The following is a 15,913-nucleotide window of genomic DNA, read 5'->3' on the forward strand; positions in this document are numbered from 1 at the left end:
CCAGATAAAATCTTAACTTTTTATGGACAACATGGATAATTTGATGGAAAACTCCACACAAATCGACACTAATTCTTTCTGCACAGTTTTTTTTCCCTACACAATTAAAGAATAGTAATTTCTCACTTAAATGGTTAAATATCAATTATCTTCACACTGTTTAACATGAAATTCATAAAATTAATATGGACCAAGACACAATTACCTCTGACACTGTGTACAAAATAACAAATTACTGCAGTCACATTCAACTTTCATAAAAAATGTTTCTTGTGTCAGCTATTCTTTACTTCATCTCTCTTTATCTTTGAACAATATTTATGGTTTTCAAATGTTATCATAAGCGGTATTGTCTATCCAATATCACTGAAGTTAGTAAATATAGTCTCCACTAGAAGCAAATGTTAACCATTTCATACCTTTATTATCGGTGACTTACCATATTAAATATTGTGAGTACATAAGTGGTGACATTATGCTGACCATGTGTCTGCACCATGGTCTTGTCAGCCACGGCTAACAGCTCTACCACTCTCTCTCGCTGCTTCCCAAAGAACAGCCACTTGAAGAGAGAGCGCTTGTCACGATCAGCCACTGAGGTAGTTATGTCCACTGTAATCCCATTGCGTGTCACTTTCTCAGGACCACCAAACGAGCGAGCCACAATTTCTGAAAAATTTTCCATATATGTAACTATATAAGTACGTTAAAGGTCATCCGTTAGTTTAGGTGATTACTTAACAAAGGTGTTTCAACTCTCAATTTTATATGTACGTGTATATATTACACACTTATTAGCCAACTTTAAGCCTATATATGACCAGTAACATTCTGTGATTTAGAGGTCATGGAAGGAGATTATTTTTCTACATTCTTGTACGTTTATATAATTTAATAAGCTCTGGTCTAGCAACAGCAGCATGTGTACCTGACTGAGGTAGTCAGCCAATAAAATGGTTGTTTATTTGTGGTATACTGGATGGAGCTCAGTATACATGTAGTTATTATGAACACATTCTGACTTCACTGAGCACTCACTGTCTTGTATTGCCGCCCCACCAAACCCGGCAGTGTGGTGCCTGAGTGCTGCCCTTCTGTACATCTTGTGGGGGTGACTGATTAATAGCTCATCCCCCTCCACAAATGTCTCCTTTACCGGCTCTATGACATAATCCTCTGATGGGGTCCTCAACAAGCCTTCCTGAGAAAGACATGGACGATACAGTTATGAAAAATTCAAAAGTAGATCAAGTAAATTATTTACTTGTATGTACTTAAATTGTTACTTCATGTTGTACTCTACAAATATTTTATTTTTTATAGTTGTACAGTGTAAACTGCATAATAATTGTTCCTTCTTAAAACATAGAATACAAAAGTTGTTTTACTTTACTGTATTTCTGTCCTGAACTGATAAAGAAATAGATTAAATTCAATCAAAGATTGACCTTCCTACAATCAGACTGTCAATCAATCAGTCAACAAACACACTTCAGATGTTGATGATGAAGCCTGTGAATTTACCTATCTGCATTTGTACATGCAATTTACCTGTTTACTGCATTGAGTAATTGCATTAAAGTTTTCATTTAACATAGGACAGCAGCAACCCAGAGAAAGTTTCTGCCATAACCTGACAAACCCAGACTACTAAAAGTTGCAGTTGGGCAGGAGCAGGATCGAAGCCTGCCAGCTCAACCGATCCACTAGGCTTTAGCCAAACTAGTCAGCACTGTACAGTTATAATACACATGTACACCTAATAAAGCAAATGCCCTTTAATACACTACAATGTACAATATGCTTGATACTCTCTAGTCATTCATATAAATCAACTAAGAAAGCAGGCCAAGCTTTCTGGTAAGACCAGTGATTTATTGCTGACACATCTAATATCATGTGTATAACCTACATGTAGATAACTGCCGTGAACATAACATGTACATGTAAACACAGTATAAGTGCTAAAGGAAAACACAATCTTTTGTCACAGGATTATGAGGAGCTGATCCATTCTGACATGGTGCCAGTATGCTTCAGCTCCTTCTGTAATCACCAGACTTGAAACTGTACAGCATAATTATCATAACTTTTGCTGTTATTATTTATAAACTAGGGCCCTGTTCCTCCCACCATGACTCCAGCCATCAGATAAGTGAAATATTCTTGAGCACAGTGTAAAACACCAAACAAACAAATAAAAAAATTATCTACCAGGTGTTTATATATCAGGATTTAAAATGACATTATGCTGTAGTGTTACAGCATGTAAGATGCTATCAACAAGACCTTTAGTTGGGAGCAAAAAAACACGTCAATAAGAGCATCAGTTGATCTTTTCCATATTCATATAGCAGCCACTTCCTTTTAATAGTACATGTATGTACATAAAAATGTATATACATTCGATTTGGCCGCCTGTAGTTACTTTTCACACTTATCAAAGCTGTATTTCAGAAAGAAATTTAATTCCACAGTAAATGGACTCTTTTTAACCTTGCATGTTGTCCATATTACATGTATATGTTTTCTTTTGAAATGGCAGCTTGTGAAAAACTATTCCACAGCCCAGACACATCTTGATATTGTACTTAATGTATCCAGTCCATTCTCCATTATAAGGCGATCATCACAGTTGGTGGCCTCATCAATGACTGAGCTACTGCACTAAACTGATACAAACAGGCTGAGGCTCACACATTTGGTTAATTTGGGCGTAACAATTAGACACATGGTTGGCATCAATGTGAAACAGATTCCATACTTAACAACTCCTCAGTGTATACGTACATACCATTAAATCACAGCGTTATTTGCTGCTATAGCTGTAATATTTATGCCCACAGGAAAAAAAAAAAGAATTAAAGCAAGAGTTAGAGTCAAGACGACATGTGGTAATATTTTGAAAGTAATCTTTGTTAGATGAGGACGGCTTTTCTCAGAGAGGAAATTCCAAGTGATTACATGGCCCGAGATTTCACACAGGACTGATTATGTCTTGATGAAGCCACTAAAACTGGGCTGGCCTCCTGTGTAGCATTAGACTCCAGTACCAGTGTACTCCAAAAACCTGAATAAAGACACACTGTTTCACATAGTGAACAAGCTTCATAGTTATTCACTGAACAACTACGCAGTCATCTCTAACATAAACAGCATCATACTGCTCTTACACAACTGTCTACAAGTCTTTTTCCATTATCATTTTGATTAGGTCTGCATACAGTAGTTAGAGTAATATCCCTGATTGATACACTGCAGAATTCCGTAACCAAAGTCACCACCTCTTCCATACATGTGTCACCCAGGCAGTAAATTATGTGAATACCTGACAACACAAAAAGCCAGTATTTCAGCTACAGACTATCCTTTTATTAAGAAACCAAGCAGTGAAGTTTCTAATTTTGCAGCACATAATAATTTGGGAAAGGTTGCCAATATATTATACTTATGCTGCTTTGATGTAAATCAGGTTTCTACAGATCACTACTTCATGGAAAATTCAAGAGATAAAAGATTGAAATAAAACTTTACTAAGGTGAATATTAAAAATTGGTGAGGCCAGTTTTTTTTTTAATTTAAAGAATAAACTTTGCACTTGGACAACAAAACTTAGAAAATTGGCAAAAAATATCATTTTCAAAAACACATTTCAATAATATTTAAGTTAAATACATTTTGAAAGCATTTTTGAGATCAGCAGTCCAGTAGCTTTTAGAATATATACGTACATATTTGATCAATAGTTTGGGCTACATAAGATAAGATGAAGAATTTCGCTTAAAATGACATTCTACAGCATCCTTAGATATATAAATCTAGTTAATATATTGACAAGTTTAGAATAGTAGACAAGTTGTCACCACTGCATCAAAGGATCATTGAATCAGTAAAACAAAGTTTTTCTTTCCTTTAAATAACATCCTGCCTACACCTCAAGATAAAATAACTGGAACATATAGACATACATTTCACTAAAGCACTGGCAACTTGTTTGCACTTAGCCATCATCTGTTTTTTAAGACATAATAAAATGCTGTATGTTTTATTGCAAGGAGCTTGCTGATATGCCATGGCCTTAGGCCTTAATGTCTTTACAGAAGTCTCAGATTAAACTTTTGATCAGTATTAAAACTGTTTTGGTGTACAGACCATTGACTTCCCCTGTCACTCTTGACTGATGAAAACTGACAATGAAAGTGAGTTTGATTAGACTAGAGAGATAAGCCCAGTACCAAGCCCATGTGTCCAAAGAAACTGGGTGTTGTTATCTAACATAACTGACAAATCTGTCTGTCGATCTCCTCTTTTAATACAGGTCTGGGCCAAGTATGATACATAACCCTGAAGAGGGTCTATAAAGGAACTTGTCTCTTATCCACAGTTTGGAGCACTGTGAAAAAAGCTTGTGTTGAAAGACACAAGTTACGCAGTCAATTTCCTATTTACATGTTTGGAATTCCCTAGAGGAAACTTTAACCTGCTGATGTATGCTGCTGTTACATGGAGCCTGCGTGTACACCAACAAGAGCAGCTGATAAGTGGCAGGCCTCTCACCCCAAACAAGGCTGGAATTCACTGGCAATAGATCTCTCGACCTAACCCGCCGTGACCTTAACCATCAACAACCAACGGCCAAAATAAACAGATGAAGCAACCGACTTAGACCAGGATTAAAATATGTTTGCTTTTAGAAAAAGATAGCGAGGGAACGATGATGTAATGATTCATTACATGTCTGTCTCACAGCAGTATTTCATGTGAGTGACAATTTTTATGATTGTTAGGAAATATCTACTAGGCAGACTTCCAGACTCCATGTCTAATCACTTCTACTTTCACCAGGAAGATAATATGATCAAACAGTCAAAAATCTGACTTAACCTAGGTGTGTAAAAACAGGATTTCAAAAGTCTCACCTTATCCAGGCAAATTTTCCCCACATTTATATCCCTATAATCCTGACGTTACAAACAGAACAACAATACAGTTAAACTGACACAGCTTGAAATTACATGTACTTAACCAAAGAGCAATTCAATCTTGAAATTTTACATGAAAATTAAAATACTAATAATCTTGTTTTTCAAACTTTTAATAAATGTGTGACATACAACAAAATTTAAATTCAATTCTGCTATATTTGAGCAGTAATTTTGACAGACATACAAGCTTTAGATGTTTTCAGGGTTACATGTACCTGGCCTAAGTATGCATGCATGCCGAGGTTTGTTCAAAGAACTCCCCTGGCATGTTCGTTCAGTCATTGTCTGTAAATTAACTCTGTGATTGATTAGGTTCTTTTTTCTTTCATTCTCCTTTTCAAACCAAATGAAACGACTATGTTTTTTTATTATGATCAGGCAGATGTAGGTCTGAGCAACTTTTACTTTCATGTGTATGCATGTACATGTTTAGCTTATGAAGTGGTCAGGAGGTAAAGTTTGACTTAAGAAGACAGTTAGGAAAGACAAAAGTCAAACACATCACAAAGCGAGATGGCAGGTTTTGTTTTTTTTAGATCTGGCACCTCCATCAATCCTGTAAACTCTTCAAAAGTTATTTCCATGCCTCTTTGGTCTAAGTTCAGCATCAGTAACAAGTTGTTTGAATTGCTGGAGGGTTTACCTATGTTTATTTGTATCTATGGGGCTTAGACAGACAGGAAACCTTCTAAATTGGCAGGGCATTCCAGGGTTAATGCCTAACTGATGATACCCACTGTGTTGTTAAACACCCTCACTCGGAGCTTGCCAATATTGCAGGGCCACACCCACACAATGTACACAGCACAGATGTGGAAATAATCCTAAACAACACAACCCTATTCAAACTGCTGTGAGCCAGGGCTTTTCCTAGATTTTCCCAGGTACGCATCACACATGTACGTCACTGTGTTCTCTACAAAAATGGGTCTAATACTGAAAGAGTGGCAATCATGGAATGGGATGAAATGGAATGACTACTCTTTCATGAAGGCTCTGATAACTCTATAGGTTCTGGATAGCTACAAAAGATACATGTAGGTACATGTAACCTTGTAGATAAATGTACACTGGACAAAATCAGCATCACTCTAATTGTACTAATTATGTCTAATTATACTTAAACTTATATCCTCAGCAAAATATATACCAATGGTTTTGTATAATCTTGTTTATGTGGAACTAATTTTTCTTTCTAGCCTGTTGTGGCGTCAAGCTCTCCACAAATAAAAAAAGGAATGTCTAAGATAGCATGTGTACGAAAACCATATGTGAATAAAGTAACAGTGTTATACTGCTGACCACAAGAATGTTTAACTTCAGGATAGAGTTGTGCTAACCATCTGTTGGCCTGGCTAGCCACACACTATTTACTAATACCTTGAAGGAATAAGCCAATTATAACAACATCTAGGCCTTACATATCATAATGGTCTTATGGACACAATCACCAGAGTCTCTACATATTAGTAATCAGTAAGATTTGGGCCACCTGAGTTTGCTTTTTCCATATAATTTAATTTAAGAACCATTTAAGCAAATATACATCTTTATGATTTTGTTCAACTAGTAAAGGTCATTAAACTACTCTTCATCTTCAAAATGCATAATTCACAACCTTTTTTTTAAAGTAATTTAACAATTTGAGTCTTACACACTGGTACAGGATTTAAAACACTGCTCAGAATACTATTCAAAAGCTGCTAGTCCCATTTGGTCAGAGCTGAAGTGGACAATTTGTAGAGGGTCTAAGGTACAGGTAAGTCCACTGTAATGGGTTCAGGAGAAGGGATAAAAGGATCAAGTGGTCACTTGAGCTTAGACTCAATAAGGCTGTGAGGACAAGGCAGTCTAAGTCATGGCCTGTGGGCAGGGATATAGCTCTTTGGTCAGTGTGTAAACATATCACATATCAATTAGTTTGTGGTAATTAGCCTGCTCCTGCCCTAGGGCCATACACAAGGCAACCATTCAGAGATGTAACCTGATAACCTTACCTCTTGTTATAGCCCAGTCTGGACTTTCCTCCCTGTTGACCCACAGTACACACAAAACATGTCATCTGGATTTAACTGAAATAAATGTCTAAGCTGATGGCCTCAAGATGGAAATTAAAAGATGTTTGCCTGAACAGTCAAGGTGTACTTAGAAAAATGGATTATAAATGTCTGTTTAAGTCCATCACATACCAGCTTCACAACCATACACATAGATGCAGTTGAACTGATGTACTGTGCTACATGCATGTACATGTGCATCAACCAAAAATGCAGATACAAAACTGCAATAGATCTGGAACAGGCAGAGTGGAAGTACATTGTATTCACAAAAACATTTAGTATTAAAGTATGAAGTCATTAATATCTTCTGGTATATTAGTATTATGTAAGTAAAAACAAGAATGACATTACTATACAAGGGCAGTTAAATAATTATACTACTACTATATATATTATAATGGGAAAAGTTTGAGGAAGAAACCTATATAGGTACCGGTATTTCGGTTGTACATGCACCACAGTTGTATTCCTGTAGAAGAGTATATTGCGATAAAAGAAAAAAATACATATATGAACCTACAACCTGTTGCTCTAGCTATATGTAAATGTGGCTGAATGATGTTTAATACTCACTGGTATAAAACTAGGCTGCTCACAATGACAGCTTTCTGGAACAGCTGAACCAAGTTTAACAACTGAACCCCACAATATTTATCCAACAAATGTCTTGTGCTTGGAAGATAGAGCCATTATGCTACAGTAAATCTTCTAAAATTACAGCAGGTATAAAAAGTCTTACAATGCTTAATCCATCAGCTTGTTCCTAGTTTCTTTTCTCATTAAAAACTGACAAACAAATTCAACAACAGAAAAATGTTCATTGTTGGCATACATGTACATTGTGCAGTTTTGATCAACACAGTGTAAAAATTATTAACACCTTACTGCATCCAAAGCTTGTGTTTAATCCAATGTGTTACACGCGTAAAACTCTTCTGCAGAGGTAACATAATTGTTTGCTCATACACAAAGTTTCTAATCACTGATTCACGTATGTGATGTATGTAATGTCAATTCTGTCATACCGATAGTCAAAGGTAAATATATTTTACTTCAGGCCTGTACTGTAGATTATGTGACATGGTATCGCATGTAAATGGTTCAAGGCATTTGAAACCTTTGGTGCATTGAAAACCTTAACATGCCTAATCTCAATCTTCAACACTACGCTTCAGAAAACATCTATATACTGTTAGGCTTCACTTCAACTTCACTTCCAACAATACCTGGTCCCATGACATTAACCATATATTACCTCTGATATATAGCACCAAGCACTCATCGCAAAGAAGATGATGCAAGTTCAAACCTCAAAGTATTCTAACTGTATAGAATTACAGCAAATAAACAAAATTAACTTTCTAGTGTGATAGTGTTATCTCAGCCAGAGATAATCTAGGTATCAGGTAATTCAGTGAGGTACGGTAAGCCCCCTATGCATTACTCCAGTGCCTTTATACCTATTTGGTCAATACCAGCCATTAAAGCTTCATTTGAACTTAAATTACACCACAACTGCCACTGTGCAAACAAACCCTTTTTCAGGTGAAGGATTGAACTTTTCAACTTCATTTTTTGAAATTCTACCATACTTCAACAGTTTTACAGCCTGTCTGGTGAAGTACTGTCAACAAAGGTGAAAAAGAGTTAATACCCCAGCCACTGGGAGCGTGGACACTAAATACAGCTGTAACGACTTGTGGCCTGACACTGGATATGGCCATTGGCTTTTAACAGTATAGAGCACTAACACTAGTTCCTTGTAAACACAGCCTGTGTGTCTTCAGCTTTGTTGTTGGGCTCACACAAGGACATCTCCTAACAACATTCCTATTGTATAGCAACCACACTTAGCTGATCTCAGTTAAGGTCAAACACCACCACCCAGGATGAGGAGATAAGATATGATAAGTATATACACTCTTGCCTACTCAATCCCTCAGCTTAACACCAGACTGTCAAAATAATCTGCATAGGTATAGATGTAGATGTAGATGCAGACAGCATGTAGTGATGGTAGTGGTTATGAGTCACTGAATGCCTGGCTTGTTAATCCAATATATATATATATATATATATATATATATATATATATATATATGTATATATATATATAAAGAAGCTACTTGTGCAGGTAGAAGAATACTATAAGAACTGCATGATCAGAAACTTATTATTATCATATTAACAGGACATATCTGGCAGATCAAACTAACATATTGTTGATTGACCTAACAGAATAACACATGCACACCCTAGCATATTGTATCTCATACATACATGTACACATCTCAGCTTAGATATGCTTTTAAAATAATAATATCCATGTGTTTACCAGCACATTGTAACCTATCAAGTGATTTCAGAATGTAATTTATACATGTGTAAGAATGACATAATCCACAGGACCACTTTATACAGGAATTTCTACAGGACCATTATAAACATAAACCAACAGAAGTTACACCCAAAAAGTGCACTCTTTGCCTGATGGATGCTGCTTTTCTTTTCTCCACTAATCTTTGGATTAAAACATTAACTTCATTTGCATGATCAAGAAATTAATGTGTAATACACCGTATATTATTACCTGAATCTTACATAGCCCTTCACTTGGGAACCACTTGTTACCGTGCTCATATACTGGTTAAGAAATAAAACATAGTTTGTTGTGCTCAAATCACCAAAATAATGCACAGCAGACAGGAGTTGTCAACTGTTTGAGAACGAGGGGCCAAAGGCCTCCCGAGTTCACAAACAGTAGTAACTCCTGTCTATCTTGGTGATCTGAGCCTGGCAAACTGCGTTTTATTTCTATGCTAACATAATATTATGAAATAATGCAGCCGTTAGGAGGGAAAAATAACACCGAAAACAACCGCTCTCTCCTTTTTGGTAATATGTAACGGTCTAGTTTGTTTTGTTATCATTTTGGACAAGTCCATGCAAATAGAATAGGTGGGAACTAAATCATCCAATCAGAGTGAGGCACATGACAGTTATTGACCAATAAATGCACATGTCCTCCTAACACCTTTCCATGTCAGTTCCGAGCCCTAAATTTGAACATAACAGTTTTGCGACGACAGAGAAATGATGGTTTTAAGTCAAACTAATAAATAAAACTGTCAGAAGTGAACGATTTATTTCGTGGGGAACTTGTAGATTCGGTTAAAGCTTAAATGGAAGGTACTTCCTGAGGTGGCAGCGCTGCCAAGGATTTGATGACCATGTCGAGCTGGTTTCGGGAGACTCAGGGCTACACAACTTCTTCAACTCTGGGTCACACTCTGTGGGTAACAGTAGGTATGTAGCAAGGCAGCTGACACAAGTCACTGGACTCGTTCCGGTGGCCAGTTATGGACATTATCCCCTGTATTCCAACACCAGTGTGGCTCAGAATAGTGGCTACACTGGCGGGAGACAGTGGTTTGTGTACCATCTACTCATTCCTGCATCACTTAACATGTCTGCCATCATCAAGTACAAACTGTTCACTTCCATCGCTTGCTTGTAATACTGTAAAGTACTTATTATTCGCTGGAATTTATTTTTGTGGATTTTCTCCAAAAATATGTTCACGGAAATTAATTTTCGCATATTTAAGCAAATCTTAAAATTTTCCAAGATATAATATGATCGAAATTATTCAAGCACATCAAACAGGTATCATCATGCGTTGCTTTAATCATCTGTTGTTTCCTATGGTGACACTAATCCTCATGATCTGGATTAGATATTAAAACAATAGGATGGGATGGAATAGTTGGGATGGATTATCAAAACGTAATAAGATTACATTCGCACCTGCCGTGAGCAGTACTTAAACAGTTGTCACTTCTTTTCGAATCATTGATGAGTAGTTTAAACACCTGGCAAAGTAACCTGACATTTTTTGAGCAGTTCAAAGCAAAACATATGAATTCACCATTACTGGCGCCAGTCACTCATTCTTTATCAAGCAACACCGTATGTTTGGCATTGTTTTCAGTTTTAATTCTCCTCTGCAGCAGGTCAGAAACCGCAAACATTTCCATACCTGTCAAACAGCCATTGTGTTGTTGTACACACTTCACAGTTTGTTAGAAGCTCACTCATTTGACCACAGGAGAGACACAGCCAACGGGATAGCATGTATCAGAGCATCATTTATCAGAAGCCAGCAGGTGCTGGTATCTACTTTTCTTTCACTTTACGGGCACAGCGAAGATTGAATCTAAAGACAAATAAATTCCCACTTTGTTTTATACACACCAAGCCTTAGCAGCAGAGTTTGTATATATTTAAACCATTATTTCCCTTTCCTGTTGTTAAAAAATTTAGCTTTCTCAGCACAATTCCCATCACACTGGCAAAGGTTTCACTTCATAATCACCACTACATGTAGTATATTATTCAATATTGGACATTTTTTCGCTGGAATTTTTTTCGCGGAAAATCTGTGAAAATTAGTTCCACACGTAAATTAAGTACTTCACAGTACCACCAATTCACTGCTTTTGGAGGGGTTACCAGTAAGAGAACACTGAAAATATGCATGGTTGCCCATGTTGCGCTTATCCAGATATAGTACCTAGGTCTTGGTTATTATTCATGCCAACTCTTTATATCCAATACACAGGATAAGTGTCTATTGGCCACATGATGTTGGTGGTCGTAAATAATTCACCATTAAACTTAACTTGACTAATTATATGTAAAATTCATTTTGTCTTTGTCCTCAGAAAATGTGAGCTGTCAAATGTGAAGAAAACAGACGTTCTGACAGCACAACTCAGCCCCCCCCCTCTCCCCTCTCCCATTTTATTAGTGAAATGGAACCGTCACAGCATCCATGAGGAGGACAGCAACTGTGGATAAATTGTCAATTTGAGCACACTTCACTCACCATTGCTTTTGGAGGTATGCTAGAATATGTATCTGCACATTTAATTTCCATAAGGGGCTCCATTTAATGCGTTTTTTTACGGACAGACCACAGACTGCCAGTGGTCCACTCTGTTATCCTGCCAGTGGTTCATTCTGTTATTCTGCTCTATGAAAGACTAATGTGGAGGCCTTACATAAATGTGTAAGTTCACAAATATATTACTGCGCTGGTGAATGGATGGCCAATGTATTTAAGATATGATCAGTGATAACAAGCCTCTGAAAGGCCCTCATTCACAGCCACTTTGGCCCTGGAGTAGTTGATGTTATCTTACCTCTTCTAACATGTGCACATACACTGTGAGGGAACTGGAATGTTCTCACCCAGGTCCTCAATCAGGGGGTAGTCACACCCAATTTAACAGTTCATTAGGGACCTGGCAAGGCCAGCCTTGAAGTTCAGCTTGTCTAGACACATATATCAAACGTCCAATGGTTGATCTTAACCTTGTGGCTGACCCTATCTAAACAGTTAGACAGCAGTAGCAAGTATCATATGTCATGCTAAGATCAACTCAAAGTTCAGATGGCATCAGCAACTTTACTACCACACGCACAATGATGTATCAGAGAAATATTAAGCAGAAAAATAAGTCTTGATATGGGTGTTGTGCAAATTTAATGTCAGCCATCCGATTTAAGCAGACTTATTTCATAGTTCTTCTTGACATCAATATCACATCATGTCTCAAAGTACACCTCACTGGATCAAATTGTACATCTACATTTATCCTGCATCAGACAAAATACTCCGCTTTTCATTGGACAAGAACAATCATATGGGGTACAGATATATCGACATCAAATGTGTCTACTGAGTAGGTTTATCTCCCTTTGTTGGGGTCCAACAATGATCATATCGCTGAAGCGATTCACCAATACATCAGTCTTCTGCCCTGAATTGATGAGTCTAAATAAATTTGATGCAGGATAATTTGTTACATGGTGACTCAGTGATAGGATACGCAAATAGATGGTGTCAACAATCTTCATATTGGACGAGGCGTCAGCCGAGTGTCAGCTGAGCCAAGGTATCAGACAAGCCAAAAAGTCAGCCCAATATGAGGATTATTGACACCATATATTTGCATATCCTATCACTGAGTAACCATGTAATTAATAATACATGTGTTCGAAGGGTGCCAAGGGAGTATCACAAAGTAGTCAGTAACAAGGCGGAATATTTAAGGCATTTGAACTCACCACTCCACGGCACAGAGAGACCGCCACTGGTTCCCCTCCATGAGACAGCACCCAGCCTGAATACAGACACGTATCTTCCTCTGTTTCCCCTGCCTCCATCTCCATAAGACTCCCAGGTAAATCACCTGAGAAATTTTGACGGTACACCTTAAAGCCTGGAGCCAGCAGCCGAGTATTGGGGATCAGTTTTAAATGGAATGTTTGCTTGAAGCCTGTGATGTTGATGTAAATGTTCTGATTGTTAGCACCTGAGATGTTGTTGATGAAACTTGTGCCCCGCCTCCACCGACGCCTGGAGTGTTTATGAGAGATATAAGAACCCTGATGATCCACTTGATATGGGATAACTATCTGAAAATCTGAAGCAAACAAAAACGATAGAATATAATGATTATTGCATTAATTTCTTCATCCAGAAGGCTCAGAATGTTAGCAAAGTACTCGATACAATAATGAGTAGTTATGTCTGGCTGAAAATCCACATCACTTCGACAAATAAAGGCACATGAGCTACATGTACCACTTTAAGAAGATTCTTGCAAAAATAAAACTTTAATTTGGTGGCAAAATCAACAAGGGTTTCGTGTGTATGCAACACACAAGTGCAAAATTTCAGCTCAATGCACAGTATTATGACATCAACAGAAGACAAACAGCTCTAAATTTTACATTATAAGTCTGAAACTAAATCTGATTAAATTTGACATATCAGTTCTGGAGATAATGCTGACATCCAAGAAGAATCACTGTTTTGAGTATCGTTAACTCACGGACGATGTCAGGGAATCCATTCATATATAAAACTGGTTACAAATATCCCCTTTTACATCTATCAGCTAATAGCCTTTTTGTATTTTATACATGTATTTCCAACTCCAGAAAGCAATAAGCACAGAATTCTCTACATTTCTCACCATGTGCCAGTCAATCATCATCTCCACTTATTACAATACCAGCACTTTATAGGGAGAACCTAAGCAGTTAAACAACACTACCACCCCTTTAGACTACTGGCTTACACAAACACAAGACATCTTGACAAAATGTGAATCCCAGAAGAGCACTGCATGTTGTACTTTGTCGGATGATGAAATAGCAGGTGTGGTGTCCTCTTTCCAAACAATTGCCTAGTGCAATCTATAAGCTTACGTCAGGTTCTCATCTTGGCAAACACTGGCAAACATCAAACAAAATGTGAGCCCTTCTTAGGTGTGACAGAATATTCAACACATCCAGTTTGTCGAGCTGAAAAAAAATGTTTGCTACTTACTTAACCTTTAGATGGAATTTGTCTGAATAAAAGCACTGGAAATTCCTCAGCCATCAGATGTGAATGTAGAATCTCTTAAATTAGATTGCAACTTAATGTATACTTCAGAGAGACAATAAGACAATTCGGATAAACTTTACAGCTGTATATTATGGGTCAGTGAATTCATTTTTCAGCATACAGGAAAATAAACAATATTTCATACATATATAATGCTCAACAACCTCAGATTTAACTTTTCAATCTCTTTTACATTTGCTTCAAAGAGCCAAAAGCTATGTATATATACGTATATTAATATCTGAATTTTAAAATGGACCTCACTTTGTCAAACGTTGTACATTTAACAATACACAAATAATACATAATTAATTTGATATCAGCTAATCAATTATTTACATGTATGCTTTTATATACAGGCACATGTTGTATATGTACTAGAAGAACAGCTTGTGAAATGTTAACCTGTAGAAGTGTTAAAATATCCACACGTATATTAAGTCACACTAATAAAAGCTTGTCAACATCATGTCAAAAAGTCAGTAGCACAGGAAGTCTCTGACAGCTTTATGGCGATGACACTATATATACCAATTAACTGAAAAAAAACTGAACAAATATGAAGCATGTACTGCCTTATTTATTGGCACACCTCACTTGAACACAGGCCAGACAGTTAATGTCATAAGTGTAGATGTGAAGCATGTGTCTTTTTCTCATTCACTTCAGCCTGTTTACCAGCTGCTTTTGTACTGTGCGTCACCTATAGGCATGTTTACTTATTTCCATGTCTATCAGGTCTGCAGGTCTATCACATATACATGTGCATGTATCTGAGTAACTTTTTACACAAATCCATACCTCTGACATTACTCAACCATGGGGTGAAGTGAATAAAAACACCACTCTATAAAATTGATGGTTTTTTATTGGGTGGTTTGTTATTGTGTCAGAGTAAAAATAAACGTGAAACCATTATTAGCCTGGATGCTGCAGAACATGATATAGAACAGAAAAAAAAACTCCTTAACATCTGTGGTGTTAGAAAAGGTTGGGTTTATCTTGCCCTGTGGCTGACTAGAAACCTGACTTTCTTGAGTCATTCCAGAATTCTGTGCACACTACCAAGGTCCCTACAATTTAGCTGTCTATAAACTGAAGATGTCAAGCACTCACATGTATACATATATCTTAAATAACTAAAAAACATCTCAAGCTCTTTTCCATTTAGTATATGATATCTTCAGAAAAAATGTGCATCATAGTAATACCATTAGGCAAAACATGATGAAAAAATAATTCTAATTCCTTTATTTATTTAGCACATGCAAGCTTACCAGTTTCTTCAGGATATGAATTAAGCACACAAGTATAAACGCACAAGATCATAAAACAAGCATTTTATAATAAGCTATCTAATATAGATCAATGAGAATCAAATAGATATTCTCAATTCAGAAAGTTTT

The 15,913-nt window shown here is 36.9% G+C and overlaps 1 protein-coding gene across 1 annotated transcript in view; it reads right to left on the reverse strand.

Moving 5' to 3' along the window:
- Positions 1-15,913, reverse strand: part of LOC135475674 (A disintegrin and metalloproteinase with thrombospondin motifs 18-like) — a 68,620-nt gene that overhangs the window by 24,838 nt on the left and 27,869 nt on the right. The window contains 3 exon segments of the mRNA XM_064755604.1: positions 440-669; positions 1,039-1,201; positions 13,178-13,536. Coding sequence (XP_064611674.1) covers positions 440-669; positions 1,039-1,201; positions 13,178-13,536 — 752 coding nt within the window.

This window comes from Liolophura sinensis, chromosome 9, assembly GCF_032854445.1.
Source record: "Liolophura sinensis isolate JHLJ2023 chromosome 9, CUHK_Ljap_v2, whole genome shotgun sequence".
In the NCBI taxonomy this organism is placed as follows: domain Eukaryota; kingdom Metazoa; phylum Mollusca; class Polyplacophora; order Chitonida; family Chitonidae; genus Liolophura; species Liolophura sinensis.